The sequence below is a fragment of the Photinus pyralis genome, unplaced genomic scaffold (genome assembly GCF_008802855.1).
Source record: "Photinus pyralis isolate 1611_PpyrPB1 unplaced genomic scaffold, Ppyr1.3 Ppyr1.4_LG10, whole genome shotgun sequence".
Lineage (NCBI taxonomy): Eukaryota > Metazoa > Arthropoda > Insecta > Coleoptera > Lampyridae > Photinus > Photinus pyralis.
This window is the reverse complement of record NW_022170250.1, coordinates 17,662,160-17,689,107: the sequence shown is the minus strand read 5'-3', so window position 1 is coordinate 17,689,107 and position 26,948 is coordinate 17,662,160. Positions and strand designations below refer to the sequence as shown.

Sequence of the window (26,948 nt, the reverse complement as noted above, 5' to 3'; positions counted from 1 at the left end):
GACGGGGGAGAAAGAAATGTGAGGGGGAAATCGATAAGAAAGATTATAAAGGTAGAGAATAAGAATTACGAAAAAGAGGAGAAAGAATAGCGGGCGATGAAGAAGAGGGGGAATACAATAATAACTGGATCAATCTGAAGCAGAAGAAAAAAAAAAGCTGCAGATAACGAAAAGAATAATCAGTAGAATCGAAATTGAGTGGAGCAGAAATGAAACGGAAGAGATACCAAAGACGGATGAAGAGGTAGAATAAAAAAAGGGATGAACCAGAAGAGAAGCAAATGAGGAAGTACAGTAAAAGAAAGAATGGTAGAGAGAGAAAAAGGCGACGAGTAGGTATGAGCATACCCTGAAGAAAAGAAGCTTGTAAGAAATAGAACTAACATAAAAGGAGGGGTACAAAAATAAGGGTTAGAGGAATCGTGCGTGAAATAGGTGTAAAAAACGTGAAATAGGAAGCAAAAAACTGGAACTAGAAAAAGAAACAAGGGCAAAGGAAGAAGAGAGGGTAGAAAGTCGTGAAAAGGAAAGGAAAATATACGTGGGGGAAAAATGAAAAGGTGAAGAAGATAGGAAAAAATTATTAAAAGAAGAAAATCGACAAAGTGAAAAAATATGTATGACAGAAAAATGAGAATTATGGTAAAATAATGCAATAAGAAGAAACATAAAAGATACATAGCGCGTGATGAGGAAGAACGTGAATATGATCTAAAGCGGGTCGGAAGGAGAGAATGAACAAGACGGAAAAGAGGAGAGTAGGAGTAAAGAGAAAGAACATCATGAAAATGAGTAGAGAATGAAGGAGAGGTACAAAATGGGAAGGTACAAGGGGTTAGAAGAAAGAAAAGAACAAGAAAGAAAGAGGAATAAAAAGAAAACAAAAAAGACGCAAAGTGATGAAAAAAGGGAAAAAGAGAGGCAAGACGGTGGTGAAGATGGTAAAAGGAGATGAAAGGGAATAGTGCAAAATGAATGAGATGTGGAAGATGAAACGGTAAAATCACGAGAGTAATTAATGTCAAAAAAGATGGGAAGTGGTAGACAAGGCGATGGAGAGATCACAATTCGAATGATAAAAGGAATAAGAGAATAGAGCGGATGAAGAATGCATAAAAGAACATGTAAGAAACAGTGAAAGAAAATAAGGAAGAAGATAAATACGAAAAAATAGGAAATGTGTCAAGAGATCGAAAATTGGAGACTAATAGGGGGGGAAAGATGGGGGAGAAGGGGGATAAATAAGGTGAGTAATAACATAACAGATTATAATAGCAGTAAGACAAAGAAAAGAAGTTGGTACATAAGGCCGAACCTGGACCAGTTCAAGTCGCTCGCCACCTGGTGGTGATCTTGGAAAGTAGATCAAGATAATGCTCAAAGGGCGGGCTTTGGTTACCGTATTTCATTTTATGGGGTGTCAAAGTACATTTCCAGCCTCCATTTTTTGTCGTGTCAATTTAAGGGGGATATACAAGGTGAGTAATAACATAATAGATTATAATAGCAGTAAAACAAAGAAAAAAAGTAGGTACATAAGGCCGAACCTGGATCAGTTCAAAGTCGCTCGCCACCTGGTGGTGACCTTGGAAAGTAGATCAAGATAAAGCTCAAAGGGCAAGCTTTGGTTACCGTATTTCATTTTATGGGGTGTCAAATTACATTTCCAGCCTCCATTTTTTGTCGTGTCAATTTACATGTTCAAGATCATCCAAATGGAAGTGAACGATAAAAATACGGTCTTGGATGACCTTGGAAATGAAGATCGGCACAAGAAAAATGATGCCATTGACCTTGTATAGCTTGCCACCACATGCAAATCGGCCCATGACCTTGACAGTATAATCTGCCATCCCAAAAAAAGGGTTCAGTGACCCTGAATGACCTTGAAGATGCAATTTGATATACCAAATGTATGGAAATGTATTTTGACACCCCAAAAAAATTAAATAAGATTGCCCCGTGAGCGTCACTTGGACCTACTTTCCAAAGTTAACGCCACGTTACCTTCATCGTGACCTACTTCCCAAGGTCACCACCAGGTGGCAATCGACCTTGAACTGGTCCAGGTTCGGCGTTGTATACCTACTAAAAGTAAAAATTACGATTAAAATCATAGTAGGCAAGCGAAAATTTTATATGTATTTCTAAGCGCTTTCTCATAATGTTCGTGTCACCATGCTGGCGACTTGGGACAGTATCTAATTTAATTGTTCTATACTCTAAAAACAGAAACCCCCCATCATTTGGCGCCCGAGCAAGAACTCGCTCACTTCAAAGGCAACGTACTATCCAAATTCCTGGTCAGCAGCCACATACAACATTTCCCCAATTGCAAACAACAAAATCGAGATGGCAAAAATTTATATACAGGATGTGTTGGTATTGGTCGTAACTTTTCAGTCTGCGTCGGTAACTTACTTCGCGTTCATATCCGCACCGTTATCCAACAGAAATATTGCAGTCCTCGAATCCTCCTTCAAAATCGCCTGGTGTAACAACGTAAAGTCTTTGGCATTCCTAACGTTAACGTCCGCCTTGCCCTCGGTCAGAACGGGTACCAAATCGTTGTAACCCTCGTTAAGCGCGAGGCTTAGCGGCGTCTCGCCGTCGATATCTTTCAGGTTAAAGTTGGCGGGTATTTTATTGCTCTCGGTCGGATCGAGCGATTCCAACTTTCGGTTGTAGTCGATGAACTCCTGAATGCAGCTCTTCGAGTCGCTCAAGACGGCGTAGTGCAGCGGAGTCTGGCGCAGCTCGTTGGTGAGGACGTTCGGCGAGGCGCCGAGGGCGAGCAGTTTTTCGACGAGCGTGCCGCATTTTTTGACGCACGCGGTGTGCAGGGCGGTCTCGCCGTCGATGTTTACGTGGCTGAGGTTTTGGATGTGGTCGCTTATGAATAGGGCGGCGTTGCGCGCCTCCGCCAAGATGAGCGTCTGCAGGAGGCTGTTGCAGGTTTGCGAGTAGACGGGGTTGGTTTGAATGTCTCTCTTTGACAGTAGCTGCGAGACGTAGCTGTGCTCGTCCGTGTCGCCCGCCTCGTATTTCAGCAGGGCGAAGTAAAGCGGGCTGTGTTCTTCGGCACTCTTTAGGTTGATCTCGAGGTTGGGCTGGGCCAGAAGTAGGCTGAAGATGGGTTCGTTGTTCGCCATTATAGCGATGTGCAGGGCGGTGCTGCAAAAGAGTGATTAGTGACCACAACGGATAAAAAACTGAGCGATCTGAATAATACTAAAGTCCCTAAAGGATTTGAACGGTTCTTGAGACACTTACAGTCCCTGACGATTCTGCGAGTTGACCCCGACGTTTTTATTGACCAGTTTCTCGGCCAACTTAATCGAATCCTCAATTCCGCTACTTCCGGCCAGCAGGTGGAGCGCCGAGTCGTTCTCGTTCCTAAAAATTGCAAATGAGCGGCGTTGCGCGTGGTTGATGCGTTGTTGCCTTACCGCGTCGTAAGGGTCGCGTCGCAGTTGCTCTCGAGTAGGTACAGCGCGGAAAAGGAATCGTCGCGTTTTATCGCGCGATGAAGCAGCGTCTCCCCTTGCATGTCGCGTATGTTGATATCGGCGTTGTGCTGAATTAACGTCGTCGCTATGCTCGAGTTGTTGCAGCGCAAGGCGATGTCGAGGGGCAGATCTCCGTTCGGGCCCCACACGTTGACAATGTCCGACAGCTGGAAGTGCATCAAACGTATTTAGTTATTTAAATTTCAACGAAATTACTGTTAATTGGTTCAGGCACCATAACCTGCTATTAAGACTAATTAATTAGCGTTAATTAATTAAAGTGCGCGGCTAATTATGAATAATGCATAATTTGGATTGTGTAATTTGCTCAAGTGAAACGAATGCTATTAATTAATTAGTCACAGGATTTAACTAACGATAATTAATCGAAGTTGACATGTAATTACGGCGATTTGTGATTTATAATTTAGACTCGGAAGCAACTAATTATTATTAATTACATATTGCTTAATTCGAGCCTTAATTGCAATTGAAGCAGAAACAGAGCCTCAGCGACGATTACGTACAGTAAATATAGAGAGGATAATTTTCTAAATTTCAACGCATTTGAATTACGTTAATTAATTAAAAGTGACTTGTAAATTTATGACAATTTGCGATAATTAGCAGTGCAAACTTGAAAGTACAGAAACGTTCAGTTAGAATATAAATTTCTAATTTGGGCACATATAATTACGGTACATTAAAAAAAATTGATAAGAATTGTGATACTCAAAATGCTACTTTTGTTTTATTTGAAAAAGCCGTTTGATTTGTTGTGCAAATTTTTCGCTACATAATTTGGATTGTGTAGTAATTAGTAATTTTCTAAAGGGAAACGAATGCTATTAATTAATTAGGCTGAGATATAATTACGATACGTTAAAATCAGACATAATGGCGTTCAGAATTTGAGAAATTTACAGGATTTCACTAACGATAATTAATTAAAGTTGACATGTAATTACGGCGATTTGTGATTTATAATTTAGACTCAGAAGCAACTAATTATTATTAATTACATATTGCTTAATTCGAGCCTTAATTGCAATTGAAGCAGAAATCAAGTTAAGTCGCAGGGAGGATTACGTACAGTAAATATGAAGAAGATAATTTTCTCAATTTCAACGGATTTGAATTACGTTAATTAATTAAAAGTGACTTGTAATTTATGACAATTTGCGATAATTAGCAGTGCAAACTTGAAAGTACGGAAACGTTCAGCTAGAATCTAAATTTCTAATTTGAGCACATATACTTACGGTAAATTAAACAAAAATTGATCAAAATTGTGCTACTCAAGATGCTACTTTTGTTTTATTTGAAAAATCTGTTTGATTTGTTGTGCTAATTTTGCCCTACATAATTTGGATTGTGTTGTAATTAGTAATTTTCTAAAGTGAAACGAATGCTATTAATTAATTAGGCTGAGATGTAATTACGATACGTTAAAACCAAACGTAATGGCGTTCAGAATTTGAGAAATTTACAGGATTTAACTAACGTTAATTAATTAAAGTTGACATGTAATTACGGCGATTAATGATTTATAATTTAGACTCGGAAGTAACTAATTATTATTAATTACATATTGCTTAATTCGAGCCTTAATTGCAATTGAATCAGAAACAGAACTAAGCCTCGGCGACGATTACGTACAGTAAATATAGAGAGGATAATTTTCTAAATTTCAACGCATTTGAATTACGTTAATTAATTAAAAGTGACTTGTAATTTATGACAATTTGAGATAATTAGCAGTGCAAACTTGAAAGTACGGAAACGTTCTGTTAGAATATAAATTTCTAATTTGGGCACATATAATTACGGTACATTAAAAAAAATTGATAAGAATTGTGCTACTCAAAATGCTACTTTTGTTTTATTTGAAAAAGTCGTTTGATTTGTTGTGCTAATTTTGCGCTACATAATTTGGATTGTGTAGTAATTAGTAATTTTCTAAAGTGAAACGAATGATATTAATTAATTAGTCTGAGATGTAATTACGATACGTTAAAATCAGACGTAATGGCGTTTAGAATTTGAGAAATTTACAGGATTTAACTAACGATAATTAATTAAAGTTGACATGTAATTACGGCGATTTATGATTTATAATTTAGACTCGGAAGCAACTAATTATTATTAATTACGTATTGCTTAATTCGAGCCTTAATTGCAATTGAAGCAGAAACACAGCCTCAGCGACGATTACGTACAGTAAATATAAAGAGGATAATTTTCTAAATTTCAACGCATTTGAATTACGTTAATTAATTAAAAGTGACTTGTAAATTTATGACAATTTGCGATAATTAGCAGTGCAAACTTGAAAGTACGGAAACGTTCTGCTAGAATATAAATTTCTAATTTGGGCACATATAATTACGGTACATTAAAAAAAAATTGATAAAAATTGTGCTACTCAAAATGCTACTTTTGTTTTATATGAAAAAGCCGTTTGATTTGTTGTGCAAATTTAATTTAATTTAACTAACGTTAATTAATTAAAGTTGACATGTAATTACGGCGATTTGTGATTTATAATTTAGAATCAGAAGCCACTAATTATTATTAATTTCATATTGCTTAATTCGAGCCTTAATTGCAATTGAAACAGAAACAGAGCTAAGCCTCGGCGACGATTACGTACAGTAAATATAAAGAGGATAATTTTCTAAATTTCAGCGCATTTGAATTACGTTAATTAATTAAAAGTGACTTGTAAATTTATGACAATTTGCGATAATTAGCAGTGCAAACTTGAAAGTACGGAAACGTTCAGCTAGAATATAAATTTCTAAATTTGGGCACATATAATTACGGTACATTAAAAAAAATTGATAAAAATTGTGCTACTCAAAATGCTACTTTTGTTTTATTTGAAAAAGCCGTTTGATTTGTTGTGCAAATTTTTCGCTACATAATTTGGATTGTGTAGTAATTAGTAATTTTCTAAAGGGAAACGAATGCAATTAATTAATTAGGCTGAGATGTAATTACGATACGTTAAAATCAGACGTAATGGAGTTCAGAATTTGAGAAATGTACAGGATTTAACTAACGTTGATAAATTAAAGTTGACATGTAATTACGGCGATTTGTGATTTATAATTTAGACTCAGAAGCTACGAATTATTATTAATTACATATTGCTTAATTCGAGCCTTAATTGCAATTGAAGCAGAAACCAAGCTAAGCCGCAGGGACGATTACGTACAGTAAATATGAAGAAGATAATTTTCTCAATTTCAACGGATTTGAATTACGTTAATTAATTAAAAGTGACTTGTAATTTATGACAATTTGAGATAATTAGCAGTGCAAACTTGAAAGTGCGGAAACGTTCAGTTAGAATATAAATTTCTAATTTGGGCACATATAATTACGGTACATTAAAAAAAATTGATAAAAATTGTGCTACTCAAAATGCTACTTTTGTTTTATTTGAAAAAGCTGTTTGATTTGTTGTGCAAATTTTTCGCTACATAATTTGGATTGTGTAGTAATTAGTAATTTTCTAAAGTGAAACGAATGCTATTAATTAATTAGGCTGAGATGTAATTACGATACGTTAAAATTAGACGTAATGGCGTTCAGAATTTGAGAAATTTACAGGATATCACTAACGATAATTAATTAAAGTTGACATGTAATTACGGCGATTTGTGATTTATAATTTAGACTCAGAAGCAACTAATTATTATTAATTACATATTACTTAATTCGAGCCTTAATTGCAATTGAAGCAGAAACCAAGCTAAGCCGCAGGGAGGATTACGTACAGTAAATATGAAGAAGATAATTTTCTCAATTTCGACGGATTTGAATTACGTTAATTAATTAAAAGTGACTTGTAATTTATGACAATTTGAGATAATTAGCAGTGCAAACTTGAAGTACGGAAACGTTCAACTAGAGTCTACATTTCTAATTTGAGCACATATAATTACGGTAAATTAAAAAAAAATTGATAAAAATTGTGCTACTCAAGATGCTACTTTTGTTTTATTTGAAAAAGCTGTTTGATTTGTTGTGCAAATTTTTCGCTACATAATTTGGATTGTGTAGTAATTAGTAATTTTCTAAAGGGAAACAAATGCTATTAATTAATTAGGCTGAGATGTAATTACGATACGTTAAAATCAGACATAATGGCGTTCAGAATTTGAGAAATTTACAGGATTTCACTAACGATAATTAATTAAAGTTGACATGTAATTACGGCGATTTGTGATTTATAATTTAGACTCAGAAGCAACTAATTATTATTAATTACATATTGCTTAATTCGAGCCTTAATTGCAATTGAAGCAGAAATCAAGTTAAGTCGCAGGGAGGATTACGTACAGTAAATATGAAGAAGATAATTTTCTCAATTTCAACGGATTTGAATTACGTTAATTAATTAAAAGTGACTTGTAATTTATGACAATTTGCGATAATTAGCAGTGCAAACTTGAAAGTACGGAAACGTTCAGCTAGAATCTAAATTTCTAATTTGAGCACATATACTTACGGTAAATTAAACAAAAATTGATCAAAATTGTGCTACTCAAGATGCTACTTTTGTTTTATTTGAAAAATCTGTTTGATTTGTTGTGCTAATTTTGCCCTACATAATTTGGATTGTGTTGTAATTAGTAATTTTCTAAAGTGAAACGAATGCTATTAATTAATTAGGCTGAGATGTAATTACGATACGTTAAAACCAAACGTAATGGCGTTCAGAATTTGAGAAATTTACAGGATTTAACTAACGTTAATTAATTAAAGTTGACATGTAATTACGGCGATTTATGATTTATAATTTAGACTCGGAAGTAACTAATTATTATTAATTACATATTGCTTAATTCGAGCCTTAATTGCAATTGAATCAGAAACAGAACTAAGCCTCGGCGACGATTACGTACAGTAAATATAGAGAGGATAATTTTCTAAATTCAACGCATTTGAATTACGTTAATTAATTAAAAGTGACTTGTAATTTATGACAATTTGCGATAATTAGCAGTGCAAACTTGAAAGTACGGAAACGTTCAGCTAGAATCTAAATTTCTAATTTGGGCACATATAATTACGGTAAATTAAAAAAAAATTGATAAAAATTGTGCTACTCAAGAGAAAAAGCTGTTTGATTCGTTGTGCAAATTTTTCGCTACATAATTTGGATTGTGTAGTAATTAGTAATTTTCTAAAGTGAAACGAATGCTATTAATTAATTAGGCTGAGATGTAATTACGATACGTTAAAATCAGATGTAATGGCGTTCAGATTTGAGAAATTTACAGGATTTAACTAACGTTGATTAATTAAAGTTGACATGCAATTACGGCGATTTGTGATTTATAATTTAGACTCGGAAGCTACGAATTATTATTAATTACATATTGCTGAATTCGAGCCTTAATTGCAATTGAAGCAGAAACAGAGCCTCAGCGACGATTACGTACAGTAAATATAGAGGATAATTTTCTAAATTTCAACGCATTTGAATTACGTTAATTAATTAAAAGTGACTTGTAAATTTATGACAATTTGCGATAATTAGCAGTGCAAACTTGAAAGTACGGAAACGTTCAGCTAGAATCTAAATTTCTAAATTTGAGCACATATAATTACGGCGAATTAAAAAAATTGATAAAATTAATAAATTAATTAATAAAATAAACACGAAATTGTCAATTTTGTGCTATTCGAGATTCTTTAATAAAAGGCCCAGCTGTTTTTGTGCTATTTTGTGTTTTTTTGCAGAAACAAGAATCAAGTGAACAAAACAAATCGCTCCTTTGTGCTACTCGAGATGCTTTTAGTGCTTTATCAAACCCGCTGTTTGGTTTTGTGCTAATTTTGTGCTACTACAGCCCTTTCAGGAAGAAAATGACTAGGATCAAGTGATATGCACAACGAAACCAATTGTTATAATCAACCACAAAATTGTCGATTATGTGCTACCGAAGCTTTAAGTGTTTGTGCTACTACAGCCTTTACAGAAAAACTGGCCATGGCCAAGTGATACGAACAACTAAACAAGTCACTATTACCATTGTATATAAGGTGTACATACAATGCTGTTACTCAACTACGACATTGCTAATTCTGTGCTACTGCAGCTGTGTGTTTTTCTGCTACTACACTTTTTACAGAAAAACTGACCAGAATCAAGTGATGTGCACAATGAAACCTCAACTACGAAATTGCTAAATTTGTGCTACTGAAGCTTTAATTGTGCTAATACACCTTTGACAGGAAAATTTTGCTCAATTACAAAATTGCTACTTTTGTGCTACGAGGGCTTAGAGCTAGTTTTTGGTTAGAATCCAGTTTACAGAACAAAATTAATAGAATCAAGAGATGTGCACAACGAAGCAAATTATTAATTTTCTGCTACTGGATTGAAATGGAAATGTGACGTGCACGATGCAACAAGTTGCTATTACTCCACTGCGAAATTGCTAATTATGTGCTACTGCAGCTTTGGGTTTTTGTGCTAGTATTGTGCTAATACACCTTTTACGGGAAAAGTATGCTATTACTCAATTACGAAATTACTAATTTTGTGCTACTGCACTTTTTATAGAAAAATGACCAGGATCAAGTGATGTGTACAACAACAAAGTTGCTATTACTCAATTACGAAATTGCTAATAGTGTACTACCGCTACTTCCTTTATTTTAAAAACCCGATATTTTTTGTGCTAATCTTGTGCTACTACATTTTACAAAAATGCTACGATTAAGTGCGATGCATTACGAAGCAAGCACGAGATTGTTAAGTTTGTGCTACTGGAGCTTTGGGTTTTTGTGCTAGTTTTGTGCTAATACACTGTTTAAGAGAAAATTATGCAATTACTCGATTATGAAACTACTAATTTTGTGCTAATTATGGGCCACTACACTTTTTATAGAAAAATGACCAGGAACAAGTGCTCAACATGAAAGTTGCTATTACTATTGCTTTATTTGAAAAACCCGCTGTTTGGCCTTTTGTGCTAATATTGTGCTACTACAAATTTTACAAAAAAAATACTAGGATTAAATTATGTGCATTACGAAGCAAGCACGAAATTGCTAAGTTTGTGCTACTGAAATTTTAGGTTTTTGTGCTAATGTTGTGCTACTATACCATCTACAGAAAAAATGACCAGGATCAACTGCACATCGAAACAAGTTGCTATTACTCAACTGCGAAATTGTTAATTTTGTGCTACTGACGCTTTGGGTATTGCGCTACTACAGCTTTGACAGAAAATCTGACGAAAATCAAGTGAACGAAAACAGTTGCTCAACTACGAAATTGCTACTGACCCTTAAATTTTTGTGCTTACCTTTTACAGAAAAATGTTGCTGTTACTCAATTATGAAATTGCTGATTTTGTGCTACCGAATCTTCGGGTTTTTGTGCTACTACAAATTTCACAGAAAGAAATGACGAGAATGAACAGACGTGTACATAATGAAATAAGTTGCTATTACTCAACCACGAAATTGTCACGCTACTGAAGCTTTCAGTTTTTGTGCTAATTTTGTGCTACTACACCTTTCACATAAAAAAAGACAATGATAAATTGATGTGCACAATAAAAACACTTGCTATTACTCCAAAATTGCTTATTTTGTACTGGGTTTTATGCTAGTTGTGTGCTACTACACCATTCACATAAAAATGACCAGCATCAAGTGATATGCACAACTAAAAAACATGCTGTTACGAAATTGTTAATTCTGTGCTACCGAAGGTTCGGGTTTTTGTGCTATTTTTGTGCTACTACACCTTTCACAGAAAAAAGAGACCGCGATCAATTTACGTGCACAATAAAAACACTTGCTACTACTCAATGACGAAATTGTGGTACCCAAACTTTGTGTTTTTGTGCTAGATTTGTGGTATTTCATCTTTTACAAAACAAAATGATCAGGATGCGGTGATGTCCACAACGAAAAAAGTTACGACTCAACCACGAACTTGCTAATTTTCTTCAACTGAAGCTTTCGGTTTTGTCCTAGTTTTGAGCTACCGCACCGTTTACAGATAGAATCACCACGATTAAGTGATGTGCACAACGAAACAAGTTGCTGTACGCAACTACGAAATTGCTAATTTTGTGCTACTGGCTATTGGAAAAACTCGCAATTTGTTTTTTTGTGCTACTGGAGCTTTGAACTGTTGTGCTAGGTTTGTGCTGGAATGTAATTTACAGAAAAAAATTATCAGGATGAAGTGGTGTGCACAGCGAAAAAAATTCGAAAGTATACGAAATTGCTAATTTTGTGCTACTAGTGCTGCCTTTATTTGATAAATCCGCCGTCTTTTTTTTTGTGCTAACCTTGTGCTACTAGACATTTTACAAAAAAGACCATGCGCACTACGACGCAAGGACGAAATAGCTAATTTGGTGCTACTGTAGCTTTGGGTTCTGGAATACGTTTGTCATACTGTACCAAAGGGCCAGGATCAAGTGATGTGCACAACGAAACCAGTTGCTACACTACGAAATTACTAATTTTATGGTACTGAAAATGTAGGTTTTTGTGCTCGAATTGTGCTACTACACCTTTTACAAAAAAAAATTACGAGAATCAAGTGATGTGCGTGACAGCAGAAGTTGCTATTGCCCAACTACGAAATTGCTCATTTTGTGCTACTGAAGCTTTGGGTTTTTATGCTCGTTTTCTGCTACTACACTTTTTACAAAAAATGACTAGGATCAAGTTATGTGCACAACGAAACCAATTTCTACTACTCAAGTACGAAAGTGCTAATTTAGTGCTACTAAAGCTTTTGGCTTGTGTGCTAGTTTTGTGCTACTACACCTTTTAAAAAATGACCTGGATCAAGTGATATGCACAATGACACAAGTCAACTACGAAATTGTTAATGTTGTGCTCCCCGAAATGTTGCTTTTGTATTATTTGAAAGAGTGCTGTTTGATTTTTTGTGCTAGTTTTGTGCTACTATACCATTTACAGAAAAAATGACATCAAGTGATGTGTTGCTATACTCAACTACAGGATTGCTAATGTTTTGCTACTGGAGCTGCTACCATTGCTCTATTTGAAAAACGTCCGTTTGTGCTAATCTTGTGCTACTACACATTTTACAAAAAATTACTAGAATCGAGTGATGTGTTAGAACGAAACAAGTTGCTATGAAATGCTACTATTCCTTTACTTGAAAACCCCGCCGTTTGGTTTTTTTGTGTGTTATTAAACATCTTACACAAAACATGACTGGAATTGCGTGTAAATATTGTATAACAAATTGATTTCTATCCTTTCGGTTCGCTGGCGGCGTCGCATCATTGAACGAGAGGCGCGCATCTTTGGCGCCTCCAAACTAATCAGCAGTAATCACCCTCACTTCGGGATGAAACTACGTGCGCTGGATCGATTCTTTCTATCCGACTAAAAAATTGATTAGCATATGTGAAGGGGGCGAGACGTCAACCCTTTTCGCTTCCCGTCGGCCACGTGCAGGCGTCCCGAAAAAATCAAAGGCAGATGTTTTTCTCCGGACTTCCTGGCTGATTCATTCAATACTTTGCGGAATTCGCTGAGCAAACAAACAACGACTTATTAAACCATGGGCGTAATTCTAATTATGTTGTTAACCCCCGCGCCTCCCGCTCCACTTCGCGTTTTATCGCCTCATAAATAAATAAAAGCAGTAGGCCACGCGAACCGATTAATAAACGGCGAGTTTCGCCGAATCGGGCGATTCACGCGATGAATATTTAAGTCCCGTAAGCCGCGTTTTAGGAGCTCAGTCGAGTTGGTGACGTTGGCAAGGTTCGTGTGAGTAGTTAATGCGAAATGTAAAGTTAACGTGATCGATAACGTGCCAGCGGTAAAACAAAAGAGGGATGCGAACTTAACAAATTAGTTAATAAAATGCCTTCACTAATTAACGAAGTCCTCGCTGTGATATTTTTAATTAATTCATGTAAGCATAAATTAATTTTACATTAATTGGTCAAAGTGTCCTCGGAAAATCGCTTATTGCATTTTTTTTTCTAAAGGGATACCTACCCCCGCCCCCAATTCAAATTACGATTAAATGAATAAATTTCACCGAGTGGGAGTTTAAGGAAACTGTCCTTACTTTAATTAATTACGACAATTACATGAACTTTCCACAATTTTGTGGCTTTCACTCATTCCCAAAAGTGTCATTTAATAAAAATGCGAAAAATTCGTTCTAATGGGTAATAAATTGTAGGTGGCGTACCCTTATTATGAAATCTAAGGTTACCACGACGCCAAAAAAATGTATTACGCTGCAGGGAACGCGTAACGAGTAATAAATTGCATACATTATAATGAAGTGTTAAAGAAAAACATCACGGGATACTAAAAAGGGCCTTTTTTGGGTCACGGTATTTTGTTTAGTTCACCTTATTTCTCACCAGAGTCCTTTTTGGCACCAACGTCGACTTCAATTCCTTTAATTTTTCGAGAAGTTCTTTTTTTTGACCTTTTTTGGAGCCGACCGTCCAGCTCACATAATTTCCCCCCCCATGACCATTTTTTGTGCCAACGCCGTCCTTGGTGCCTTTAATTTTTCAATAAGTTCTTTTGGTGACCATGGTCGATTTTAATGTCCCTACTTTTCGACACCAGAACTTTTTTTGGGCGGCAGTCGACCGTCTAGTTCCTTTTTTGGTGACCATCGTCGATTTTCCTTTCCCACTTTTCTACCAGGACCTTTTTTGGAGCCACAGTTGACCGTCTAGTTCACAAATCCCCCCCCCATGGCCATTTTTTTGTGCCAACGTCGTCGTCCTCGGCTCCTTCAATTTTTCATTTTCTTTTTTTTGGTGACCATTGTCGATTTTGATTCCCCCACTTTTCCACCAGGACCTTTTTTGGAGCCACAGCCGACCGTCCAGTTCACATAATTTCCCCCCCACGGCCATTTTTTTTGTGTGGGCCAACGTCGTCCTTAGTTCCTTTAATTTTTCATTTTCTTTTTTTGGTGACCATTGTCGATTTTGATTCCCCTACTTTTCCACCAGGACCTTTTTTGGAGCCACAGCCGACCGTCCAGTTCGCATAATTTCCCCCCACGGCCATTTTTTTTTTGTGTGCCAACGTCGTCCTCAGTTCCTCTAATTTTTCATTTTCTTTTTTTGGTGACCATTGTCGATTTTGATTCCCCTACTTTTCCACCAGGACCTTTTTTGGAGCCACAGCCGACCGTCCAGTTCGCATAATTTCCCCCCACGGCCATTTTTTTTTTGTGTGCCAACGTCGTCCTCAGTTCCTCTAATTTTTCATTTTCTTTTTTTGGTGACCATTGTCGATTTTGATTCCCCTACTTTTCCACCAGGACCTTTTTTGGAGCCACAGCCGACCGTCCAGTTCGCATAATTTCCCCCCACGGCCATTTTTTTTTTGTGTGCCAACGTCGTCCTCAGTTCCTCTAATTTTTCATTTTCTTTTTTTGGTGACCATTGCCGACTTTGATTCCCCTACTTTTCCACCAGGACCTTTTTTGGAGCCACAGTCAAGTTCACATAATTTCTCACCAGGGCCATTTTTTTTGGCGCCAACGTCGACCTAAAGGTTTTTTTGTGGCCGTCGCCGATTTTGCTATCTACAGTTTTCCACCAGGACCTTTTCTTGGGGCCACAGCCTTTCGTGTAGTCTCACCAAGGCCATTTTTGGCTCCAAAGTCGACTGTAATTCCTTTAAGATTCCAAGTTGTTTTTTGGTGGCCCTCGTCGCTGTTAGTGTCTATAGTTTTTCTGCAGGGCCTTTTTTGGGACCACAACCTTTGGTTTGGTTCACATAATTTCTGGCCAGCGCCATTTTTTGGCACCGTCGTCTTCAGTTCCTTTAGTTTTCCGAGACGTTTTTTTTTTGGTGGTCGTTGTCGAATTTAGTGTCTGTAGTATACCATCAGGGCCTTTTTTTTGGGGCCACAGTGTTTTGTTTAGTTTCAATAATTTTTCACCAAAGCCATTTTATGGCAGCAACGTCGTCTGCAGTTCCTTTAATTTTCCGAGAAGTTCATTTTTTGGTAGCCGTTGTCGAATTTATTGTCTGTAGTATACCATCAGGGCCTTTTTTTGGGACCAGTCTTCTGTTTAGTTCATTAATTTCTCACCAGGGCCATTTTTTTGACGCCAAAGTCGATTTAACCGTTTCAATTTTCCTAGAAGTTCATGTTTTGGCGACCGTCGTCGATTTATGTCTACTTTTTTTCCATCAGGGCCTTTTTTGGGGCCACAATCTTTTACTTAGTAGACATCATTTCTCACCAGAGTCATTTTTTGGCACCAACGTCGTCTTCAGCTCCTTTCATTTTCCGAGAAGTTCTTTTTTTGGTGGCCGTCGTCCCTTTTAGTGTCTATAGTTTTTCTGCAGGGCCTTTTTTGGGACCACAGCCTTTTTTTTTGGCTCACATAATTTCTCACCAGGACCATTTTTTGGCGCCAACGGCGACTTTAATTCCTATAATTTTCCTGCAAATTCTTTTTTTGGTGGTCGTCGTCGATTTTAGTGTTTATAGTTTTTCTGCAGCGCCTTTTTTGGGGCCACAGCCTTTGGTTTGGTTTACATTATTTCTCACCAGGGCCCTTTTTGGCGCCAAAGTCGACTTTAACTCCTTTAATTTTCCTACAAATTCTTTTTGGGTATCCGTGGTCGATTTATGTCTATAGCTTGCCATCAGGGCCTTTTTTTGAGACCATAGTTCACATAATTTCTCACCAGGGCTATTTTTTGGCGCCTAACTCCTTTCATTTCCTCTCGATTTTCCTAGAAGTTCATTTTTTGGTGACCGTCATCGATTTACGAGTCGATTTTTGTCTACAGTTCTCCGTCAGGGCTTTTTTTTGGGGCCAAAACCGATTTAACCCCTTTAATTTCCCTAGAAGCTCATTTTTTGGTGACCGTCGTCAATTTATGTCTATAGTTTTCCATAAGGGCCTTTTTTTGGGGCCACAGTCATTTGTTTAGTTCACATAATTTGTCGCCAGCGCCATTTTTTGGCGCTCCAGTCAACTATAACTCCTTTAATTTTCCTACAAAATTCTTTTTTGGGTAACCGTCATCGACTTACCATCAGGGTCTTTTTTTGGGGCAAATTTATTTATTTGACATAATTCAACTTTATTTTTGTATATGGCCCGCAAAAAATGCATTTTTTTATTAGGAATACGACGAGTACGGCAGACAAAAAAACACAAGTTGGAAACTTCTGGTTTTAACAGGACGGTGCACCCGCGCACAACGACCTAGTCGTGCGAGAATACCTATCGAACAAATTTTCCATTTTCCATTTTCCAGAAAATTTGTTTTTGAAGTCACCACTGACTGCAGTTTCTCCCATTTTTTCACGGTCGAATTTTTTAATGGGGTTACCTTGACATTTTAATTAGAAATAAAACGGGTACTTTCAACATAACGTGAAATGCTATAAAATAAAAATGTCACAATTTGGGTCCCGTTTGCAAATTAATACGGAACTTTTTTTATTGGTCGAGCAAGACTGACAGAAACCTAAAAAAACGGGCGAAAATCAAAAAAGTTTAGCGGGGAGGAAATTTGAAAAAAATTTCACGCTCTACTTACTTTCGATTGTGCCAAAGTAATTTGCTTATTATTGCAATCTGGAACCGATGAATTAGTCAAGGTAAGAAAATGCTGACGTAACTTTAACGGCAGTCTCGACCTGCATTGCATAAACCGATTGCAAAAATCTATCAAAAATATGGCACCGTGAAAGGAGACCGTTTTTTCAAGAGCGTAGTCATTGACCCAGAACTTTCCATGAGTAATTTCCATTATCGTGCAGGCGTCGTCGTTTCCCCCAAATGATAACGCATTAGTAATCGTCTTTGAATTAATCGGGCGACGACGACGTTGACATTTCCAGTAGAGCACTTTCACCTTTTGTGCCGTTCAACGTGCACACCGCTCTTCGAGCATTGGGGGATCACCTGCGCGCAATGAAGAATGTCGCTCTCGGTGACTCACTTCGCCAGAATTTTGCCAGATCTTTAGAATGATTCATTTCGTAGGGGGTGTTCATGTTTAATTTAAACAAAAATACAAGGCAGTATCAGTAACACCGTTACAGCGACCCTACCTTTAATCGTTAGCGTTGTCACCTAAAAGTAGTCAATTTCAGACTAGTTCCTGCTGTAACTCGATATTAAAAAATATCACATGTCCGTTCCGGGCTTTCGTAGATTACTGATAACAGCAAATTGGCGTTATCTCTCGGTCTCGACTGGTAATCCTTCCAACCTTGCATTCCTCGAGCGTCATCAAAACGGGTTAAATAGTACAGTCGTTTTAGATTATGATGAAACAGAATTTCTATCGATGAAAAAATCACTGAGAAGTAGAAAAACTCCTGTTTAACATATCAAAAAATGTATCTCCGAAAATGTCTGGTAAATTAATTAAAAACGATTGATTAGCGTCAGCGGATTTGCGTTGATGCAAAGATAACTGGACGCTCATTGGCTCATTTAAATAAATTCAAATCGAGGCGGCGGCGGCGTGCGCATCAGCTGACGCTTTGGCGTAATCGGTACTCTGTTTAGAACCTGGAACATAGCTTCGGCTCCGGCGTCGCCTCGCCCCAAGACGTAGACCGGTTCTCTTAACCCCCTCACAGGCACGTAGCCAGGGGGTGACCGGGTGGGAGCTCAGCCCCACCTAGAACGTGGTCTTGCCTCCACTGGAAATTACGGTTGATGGCCCCTTTACAAGAATTACTGGAGAAGTCTTTATCAAAAACTTCTTAAGTCCCACCTGGAAAAATTCTGGTCACCCCTGCTACTTCATTCTGGCTACGGGCCTGCTCTCTCATTGGTCCAAAAGTGAACCATTTTTGTTAAATCTACTGTGACTGACTTGTGCTCTAATTGCGCTATTATGCTCACAACCTGGGCTGTATGTGAAGGTTATCCCCCCCCCCTCCCCTCCAACCCCATTTTTCCCATATAACAATGTAGGAATACCTGTAGTGTATAGGATACGTGTTGACTATTTTCAAAATATTTAGATTAGAAAAGATACACTTAAGAGGATTGTGATACCATCCCCCATTTCAATATACAAAAAATTAATTGGGGGGGGGGGGCTAACCGAAAGCAGTGGTGTCTGCGGCGCCTCACCTCACTCAATACCTAGGCGTCTCGCTCGAAGACGTTTGCAAAATAGCTTATTACTTAAGGGGTACAGTACACAAAGGACATACCTTCGGCTTCGGCGGCTGATCATTTTCAAGCTAAGTTTCGGTTTAGTACTTTGGGAACATAGGCTCGGTTTTGGCGGCCTCCACTACTGTCCCAATATTGGATATCTAGGTATCCCCTCGGTCGAAAAAATCTTCACTATATGTTTCAGTTAGGGGACATAGCTTCGGCGTCGGCGGCTGCGCCGCCTCGCCTCGCCCGATATTAAATATCTGGGCGTCTTGCTCAAACACGTTTAAAGAATAACTCCGGCCTCAGCTTCAGCTGTGGTGATCATACTGACCTTTCCACTGTGTTTTGGATGAGTACTTCATGGATACAGTGACAGCGACTGCGCCGCCTCGCCTCGCTGCAGCACACTTGAAGCCATGTTAATCACAAACATTTTCAGACAATCTTTCGGTTTAGTACTTATGGGACATAGCTTAGGCTTGTCCGGCTGCGCCGCCTCGCCTCGCCCCATATTAAATATCGAGGCGTCTCGCTCGAAGAAGTAGCTTCAGCTATCACAAAAGTCTTCTCACTGTGCTTAGGTTTAGTACTTAGGGGATCAACTTTGAGTGGCTGCGCCCTCTCGCCTCGCTCCGGCACACTTAAGACTAGCTTCGGCAATGGTGATCACAACAATTTTCTAAGTTTCTTTTTTGTACATAGAAGACATAGCTTCGGCTTCGGCGGCTGCGCCGCCTCGCCTCGCCCAATGTCTAGGTAACGTTTGAAGAACAGCTTCAGCTACGTAATTATAAAAATCTTCCCATCGTGTTTCGGTTTAGTACTTAGGAGATGTAGTTTTAGCTACTGCGCCGCCTCGCCTCGCTCCAACGCACTTGAAGCATAGCATCAACAATGATCATAAACATTTTCAAGCTACTTTAGTACTTTGGGGACATAGCCTCGGTTTCGGCGGCTGCACCTCCTCCAATATTACCAGAATATTCGATATCTAAGTATCCCTCTCCCCGCCTCGCTTCGCGCTAACACAGTGGAAGAATAGCGTCAGCTATGGTAATGGCAAAAATTTTCACAAAATGTTTCTACTTAGTACACAAGGGACATAGCTTCGGCCTCCGCGGCTGCGCCGCCTCGCCTCGCACTATATTAAATATCTATACGCATGCCTCGCTTCACTCCAACACGGTTGAAGGTGATAATCGCGAAAATCTTTACAAAATCATTCAGTTTAGTATACCGGGGGCATAACTGGAGTTTTGGCGGCTACGCCGTCTCATTTAGAGGATAGTTTCGGCTTTAGTAATTACAGCGGTCTTCCCACTGTTCACAATTTCGGTGGCAGCGCCCCCTCGCCTCGCTCCGGCACACTTAAAGCATAGCTTCAGCAATGGCGATCACAAAAATTTTCAGACTTCAGTACTTAGGGGACATAGCTTCGGCTCCGGCGGCTGCGCCGCCTCGCCTCGCCCAATGTCTACGCAGCGTGTGGAGAACAGCTTCAGCTATCGTGATCACAAAAATCTTCTCATTGTGTTTTGGTTTAATACTTAGGAGATATAGTTTCAACGACTGCGCCGCCTCGCCTCTCTAACACGATTGGAGAATAGCTTCAGCTTTGGTAATTACAGCGATCTTCCCACTGAGTTTCGGTTTAGTACTTAGGGAATACAATTTCAGTGGCAGCGCCCCCTCGCCTCGCTCCGGCACACTTAAAGCATAGCTTCAGCAATGGCGATCACAAAAATTTTCAGACTTCAGTACTTAGGGAACATAGCTTCGGCTTCGGCGGCTGCGCCGCCTCGCCTCCCCCAATGTCTAGGCGACGTTTGAAGAATAGCTTCAACTAACGTGATTAAAAAACTCTTCCTACTGTATTTCGGTTTAGTACTTAGGGGATTTACTTTCAGTGACTGCGCCGTCTCGCCTCGCTTCAACATACCTGAAGAATAGCTTCAACAATGTCCAAAAATGGGCCAAAAGTGTCAAAAATTATGGAATTTATTGAATCATTTTAATTTGTAAAAATTACCCACATTTTTTTCCGGTATTCTTCTTTTAAAGATTTTCCACAAACTCTACAGTATTCTTAATGGCTTAAATATCTTGCAAGAATAATTCGACAGGAATAGATTCATAATAGATTACCAAGGGGGCTCCCCAAGGATACATACTAGGCCTCATACTTTTCCGAAAATCAGTCGGGATTATCTTGAACTCAAAGCAAGGGTTTTCGACAAAATTTTCGTTATCAGTTTCACAAAAAAAATAATACAGAGAATTCGCAATCGGTTACCTACAATGGAAACCGCAACATCCTTGCCATAGGACGTTTTAAAACCTCTTCCTACCTTAGATTGTGAATTTCGCCGATTACTTATCGGAAACGCCTACAATTCGCTTTATTTTTGCAGGTTTACCTCCAACGAAAGGTGTACTATGTTACAAATGCACAATCGTCGCCCCGCCCGCCCACGTCAACGTCACCAAGCGGCTCTGTTCGGACTTCGACGCATCCGATAAGTTCATCGTCGACTGCCCCTACTCGACATTTTGCGTGAAGAAGACGTACACCGTCGACCTTAACTCGGGTAAGTTTCCGACGACTCGCGACCTCAATCGATCATCTCCCTTACTTGCAGTGCTAGTAAATGGAACGTCGCGCGATTGCGCCCAACAAATGAACGTCGTTCAGGAATACAAAAACAACAGATGGGAGAGGAGAATCCTAATCGAGGAGCCTTACACGGAGGGGTGCGCGGAAACCGACGATAAAGGACAACGTTCCTCGGACAGCAAGCATTGCTACTGCAAGGGAAACCTGTGCAATTTGGCGACGAGAGGAGGACTGAGTATAATTCCTGTGATCATCTCCTGCTTTCTTTTTCTACTGATAGATGGCGCTAGATGATATTTTCATATCGCTTTGTACATTTTTGTAAAGTTATTTGTAATTTAGAATAAATACTTTTGTGATTTTTTTGAACGGATCGTCCTTCTAGAAAATTAAAAGTTTAAAAAAATTAGAATTTTATCACGTTTTTATGTAAGGATTTTGATTCATATTCGTAATCATTTTAAGCTGAATTCAAAAGAAAAAATTCCAGAAATAATTTGAATTCTATCACTTTTTTTTAAAAGATTTTTTTAATTCGATTTTTTTTGAAAAATTGATGGGTTGGTGCGTTTACCGTTTACGGTGTCAATACCGCATCCCCTGATTTATACGTAATCATTTTCAGTTGAATTCAAAACCAAAAGTTTTAAAAAATTCGAATTCTATCACTTTTTTACTTCAAGATTTTTTGAAAATGTGATTAATTGTTGCGTTTACCGTTTGCGGTGCCAATCTCACTACCTTTGATGCAACGTAATCGTTTTCAGTTAAATTCAAAACTAAAGGTTTTGAAAAAATCGAATTTTATCCCTTTTTTTATTTAAAGATTTTTTGAAAAATTGATTCATTGTTGAGTTTACTGTTTACGGTGTCAATGTCGCTACCTCTGATGCAACGTAATCATTTTCAATTGAATTCAAAACCAAAAGTTTTAAAAAATTCAAATTCTATCACTTTTTTACTTCAAGATTTTTTGAAAATGTGATTAATTGTTGCGTTTACCGTTTGCGGTGCCAATCTCACTACCTTTGATGCAACGTAATCGTTTTCAGTTAAATTCAAAACTAAAGGTTTTGAAAAAATCGAATTTTATCCCTTTTTTTATTTAAAGATTTTTTGAAAAATTGAATAATTGTTTGCGTTTACTGTTTACGGTGTCAATGTCGCTATATACCTCTGATGCAACATAATCGTTTTCAGTTGAATTCAAAACCAAAAGTTTTAAAAAATTCGAATTTTATCCTTTTTTTATTTAAAGATTTTTTGAAAAATTGATTCATTGTTGAGTTTACTGTTTACGGTGTCAATGTCGCTACCTCTGATGCAACGTAATCATTTTCAATTGAATTCAAAACCAAAAGTTTTAAAAAATTCAAATTCTATCACTTTTTTACTCCAAGATTTTTTGAAAAATTGATTAATTGTTGCGTTTACCTTTTACGGTGTCAATATCGCTACCTCTGATGCAACGTAATCGTTTTCAGTTGAATTCAAAACCAAAAGTTTTAAAAAATTCGAATTTTATCACTTTTTTTATTTAAAGACTTTTTGAAAAAGTGAATAATTGTTGCGTTTACTGTTTACGGTGTCAATGTCGCTATATACCTCTGATGCAACATAATCGTTTTCAGTTGAATTCAAAACCAAAAGTTTTAAAAAATTCGAATTTTATCCTTTTTTATTTCAAGATTTTTTGAAAAATTGATTAGTTGTTGAGTTTACGGTGTCAATGTCGCTACCTCTGATGCAACGTAATCGTTTTCAGTTGAATTCAAAACCAAAAGTTTTAAAAAATTCGAATTTTATCACTTTTTTTATTTAAAGACTTTTTGAAAAAGTGAATAATTGTTGCGTTTACTGTTTACGGTGTCAATGTCGCTATATACCTCTGATGCAACATAATCGTTTTCAGTTGAATTCAAAACCAAAAGTTTTAAAAAATTCGAATTTTATCCTTTTTTTATTTAAAGATTTCTGAAAAATTGATTCATTGTTGAGTTTACTGTTTACGGTGTCAATGTCGCTACCTCTGATGCAACGTAATCATTTTCAATTGAATTCAAAACCAAAAGTTTAAAAAAATTCAAATTCTATCACTTTTTTACTCCAAGATTTTTTGAAAAATTGATTAATTGTTGCGTTTACCTTTTCCGGTGTCAATATCGCTATATACCTCTGATGCAACATAATCGTTTTCAGTTGAATTCAAAACCAAAAGTTTTAAAAAATTCGAATTTTATCCTTTTTTTATTTCAAGATTTTTTGAAAAATTGATTAGTTGTTGAGTTTACGGTGTCAATGTCGCTACCTCTGATGCAACGTAATCATTTTCAATTGAATTCAAAACCAAAAGTTTTAAAAAATTCAAATTCTATCACTTTTTTACTCCAAGATTTTTTGAAAAATTGATTAATTGTTGCGTTTACCTTTTACGGTGTCAATATCGCTACCTCTGATGCAACGTAATCGTTTTCAGTTGAATTCAAAACCAAAAGTTTTAAAAAATTCGAATTTTATCACTTTTTTTAATTTAAAGATTTGTTCAAAAAGTGAATAATTGTTGCGTTTACTGTTTACGATGTCAATGTCGCTGCCTCTGATGCAACGTAATCATTTTCAATTGAATTCAAAATCAAAAGTTTTAAAAAATTCAAATTCTATCACTTTTTTACTTCAAGATTTTTTGAAATTGTGATTAATTGTTGCGTTTACCGTTTGCGGTGCCAATATCACTACCTCTGATGCAACGTAATCGTTTTCAGTTAAATTCAAAACTAAAGGTTTTGAAAAATTCGAATTTTTTATCACTTTTTATTGCAAAATGTTTAAAAAAATTGAATAATCACTTTTTGATTAAAGATCTAAAAGAGGTTAATTGTTGCGTTTACCGTTTACGGTGTCAATATCGCTACCTCTGATGCAACATGACCATTTTCGGTTGAATTCAAAAGTTTTAAAAAATTCGAATTTTTTATCACTTTTTTTATTGCCAAATGTTTAAAAAAATTGATTGATTGTTGCGTTTACCGTTTACGGTGTCAATATCGCTACGTCCGATGCAAAGTAATCATTTGCATTTGAATTCAAAGCTAAAGGTTTTGAAAAAATCGAATTTTATCCCTTTTTTTATTTAAAGATTTTTTGAAAAAGTCATTAAGTGTTGAGTTTACGGTTCACGGTGCCAGTATCGCTACCTCTAATGCAACGTAATCATTTTCAGTTGAATTCAAAACTAAAAGTTTTAAAAAATTCGAATTTTATCCTTTTTTTATTTCAAGATTTTTTGAAAAATTGATTAATTGTTGAACTTACTGTTTACGGTGTCAATGTCGCTACCTCTGATGCAACGTAATCATTTTCAATTGAATTCAAAACCAAAAGTTTTAAAAAATTCAAATTCTATCACTTTTTATATTTCAAGATTTTTTGAAAAATTGATTAATTGTTGCGTTTACCTTTTACGGTGTCAATATCGCTACCTCTGATGCAACGTAATCGTTTTTAGTTGAATTCAAAACCAAAAGTTTTAAAAAATTCGAATTCTATCCCTTTTTTTATTTCAAGATTTTTTGAAAATGTGATTAATTGTTGCATGTACTGTTTACGGTGTCAATGTCGCTACCTCTGATGCAACGTAATCATTTTCAATTGAATTCAAAACCAAAAGTTTTAAAAAATCAAATTCTATCACATTTTTACTTCAAGATTTTTTAAAAAATTGATCACTTTTTTTATTTAATCATTTTTTGAAAATTGATTAGTGGTATGGTCAGATTCTTGGAATGCCACCCATAGATCATTGAAAAAACCCAGATCAAAAGGCAAGCTGCGCATGCGCAAGGCAACTTTTTCGAATAATGAACCGTCATGCGCAAAAGCAATTTTTGTTGTATGTCTGATTTTTATGAAATCGTAACAGGCATAATAGAAAAACGGTTTTGTTATTATCAACCCCTACTAATCAAAAGAAATTCCATCAAACGCTCATTATCTCTAGAAGTTGACCTTTGGGTCATGTCATCCAATTAAAAACCGAATAATTAAACATAATTAATTAGTAGAAGGCGATTGTTTTCTATAATTAAACTAATGCGGCTTATGAACCAATTTTCCCACACTTACCCTGGACGAATTCTCGACTAGACACAGAAAGACGACGTCCTCGCGTTGCAGCCGCACCGCCGCGTGCAGAGGCAGCTGCGTTTTACTCTTGAGCATGTTGTACAGCAGCGGCCCGGACATGTGCTCGAAATCGGACGAGTTCAGGTCGTCCCAATGCGTCGATATCAGCGACGAGCAGTACTCGCGCAAGTTGTTCGCATTAATCTCCTCGGCGACCGAGTAGAATTTCACACATGTTCGGACGTTAACGTTCGAGATCAAGGCGTGCTCGCACGCCGCGAGCAGATCTAGCAGTTTAAACTCGTGTGCGACCTGTATCACTTTGAGGGTTACGTCGTCCGAGCTCAGCTTGATCTTGTCGGTGTAAAGCCAGACGAGCACGGCCTCGCCCACGTCGTTATTCATATCGGACCAATCGAGCAGCTCCTTGTTCGCGAGCAGTTCCTTGCCCCATTTCGCCGATCTCGCGCTGAGGACCAACTTGTGAGCGTTCAGGGTGCGATCCGACAGTTTAATTTTGATGTCGCTGTAGGTTTCCGAATTGTACAAACCGCCGACTAGTTGCAGTAGGGAGGCGGCGAACGAGTTCTCGTTCGTGCCGGACGATGCTAAGACGCTGTACTTTCCGGTGATCTCGTTGTACTTGTCTTGCAACTTTGCGTATTCCTGCTTTAGCAGCGCGAGGTGTTGCTGCAGTTTGTCCACTTCGGAGAGAGCTGAAATTTAAGGGTGTCCATTTGGAAAGGTGGGCAGAAATTGGAGACCTTACCCATTTTCGCGATTTTAATTCGTTAAACGTTCAGTAGATCATGCTTAATTGCACGTAATTAACGAAAATACACCGCCCCACAAATTTTTTTAGTTGAATTGGAACATAACCTCAAATTAAATTAGTGACATTTAAACCGGCGCCAGGATGCGTATTTCGAAACTTCTCGTCGCCTTGAAAAGCGCGGGAAAGAACGTAGAAAAATGCTGTTATACTCTCGAAAGGCGCCCAAAAGCACAGCCGTCCTTGATCTGGACACCCTCCTAATAGTCGTAACGGAATTCGCATTTTTCTAGACAATTCAACCACAGAGCTTTCTAGTACTTTTTCGGGGTTCTCTTATTTAGTCCTGGAAATAAGTATCTAGAAAGCTCTGCAATGGTCTCGTAGGACTCTCGAAAACTCTAGTTCTTTGGAGAGACTGGAAATAGCTCAAGGACAAAAAAAAGGTATTCGAGCGTTCTTCACGTGCGATCCACGTGTCTCTGGAATTCTAGGAAACGCTTAAAAACAAAACCCTAAAAAGCTTATTTACCCCCTTCCACCTGCAATTGTAAACCCTCCTGAGACCGAGGCGGGTGGCGCAATGGTTGCGCTCACCGGTTATTCGGGAGGTTGCGGGTTCGAATCCCGTTGCCAACTGCTCTGTCTGGGGTTTTGTCAGGGATTTTTCCTCAGACATTCGTAGCTTCGCATAATGCTAGCATTATGTTGAAATCTACGAGGCGAATGCAGGACTCTTGGAGCAGTACCCTCCTCCAGAA

The 26,948-nt window shown here is 37.6% G+C and overlaps 3 protein-coding genes across 3 annotated transcripts in view; 2 read left to right on the top strand and 1 right to left on the bottom strand.

Moving 5' to 3' along the window:
• The window catches only part of LOC116161735 (rabankyrin-5), a 31,119-nt gene extending 4,795 nt beyond the window's left edge, over positions 1–26,324 (bottom strand). Inside the window, exons 1-5 of the mRNA XM_031475193.1 lie at positions 26,185–26,324; positions 25,416–26,131; positions 3,450–3,676; positions 3,274–3,396; positions 2,422–3,174 (exon numbers count right to left, since the gene is read on the bottom strand). Of these exons, the coding sequence (XP_031331053.1) occupies positions 2,422–3,174; positions 3,274–3,396; positions 3,450–3,676; positions 25,416–26,131; positions 26,185–26,188 (1,823 nt within the window). The 5' untranslated portion in view covers positions 26,189–26,324. The remainder of the gene's footprint in view (positions 1–2,421; positions 3,175–3,273; positions 3,397–3,449; positions 3,677–25,415; positions 26,132–26,184) is intronic.
• Positions 1–26,948, top strand: part of LOC116161736 (anoctamin-4-like) — a 319,822-nt gene that overhangs the window by 73,305 nt on the left and 219,569 nt on the right. The gene's annotated exons all lie outside the window — the stretch shown is intronic.
• LOC116161749 lies at positions 13,237–21,662 on the top strand. The gene is made up of 3 exons (XM_031475214.1): positions 13,237–13,455; positions 21,091–21,267; positions 21,319–21,662. The coding sequence occupies exons 1-3, from the start codon at positions 13,404–13,406 to the stop codon at positions 21,585–21,587; spliced, it is 498 nt and encodes a 165-aa protein (XP_031331074.1). The 5' UTR covers positions 13,237–13,403; the 3' UTR covers positions 21,588–21,662.

Excerpts from the sequence above, each read along its gene's own strand:
- LOC116161749 (XM_031475214.1), top strand. The coding sequence starts at position 13,404 with ATGCCTTCACTAATTAACGAAGTCCTCGCTGTGATATTTTTAATTAAT. Across the intron at positions 13,456-21,090 it reads GATATTTTTAATTAATTCAT|GTTTACCTCCAACGAAAGGT; the intron begins GTAAGCATAAAT and ends TTATTTTTGCAG. Across the intron at positions 21,268-21,318 it reads CACCGTCGACCTTAACTCGG|TGCTAGTAAATGGAACGTCG; the intron begins GTAAGTTTCCGA and ends CCTTACTTGCAG.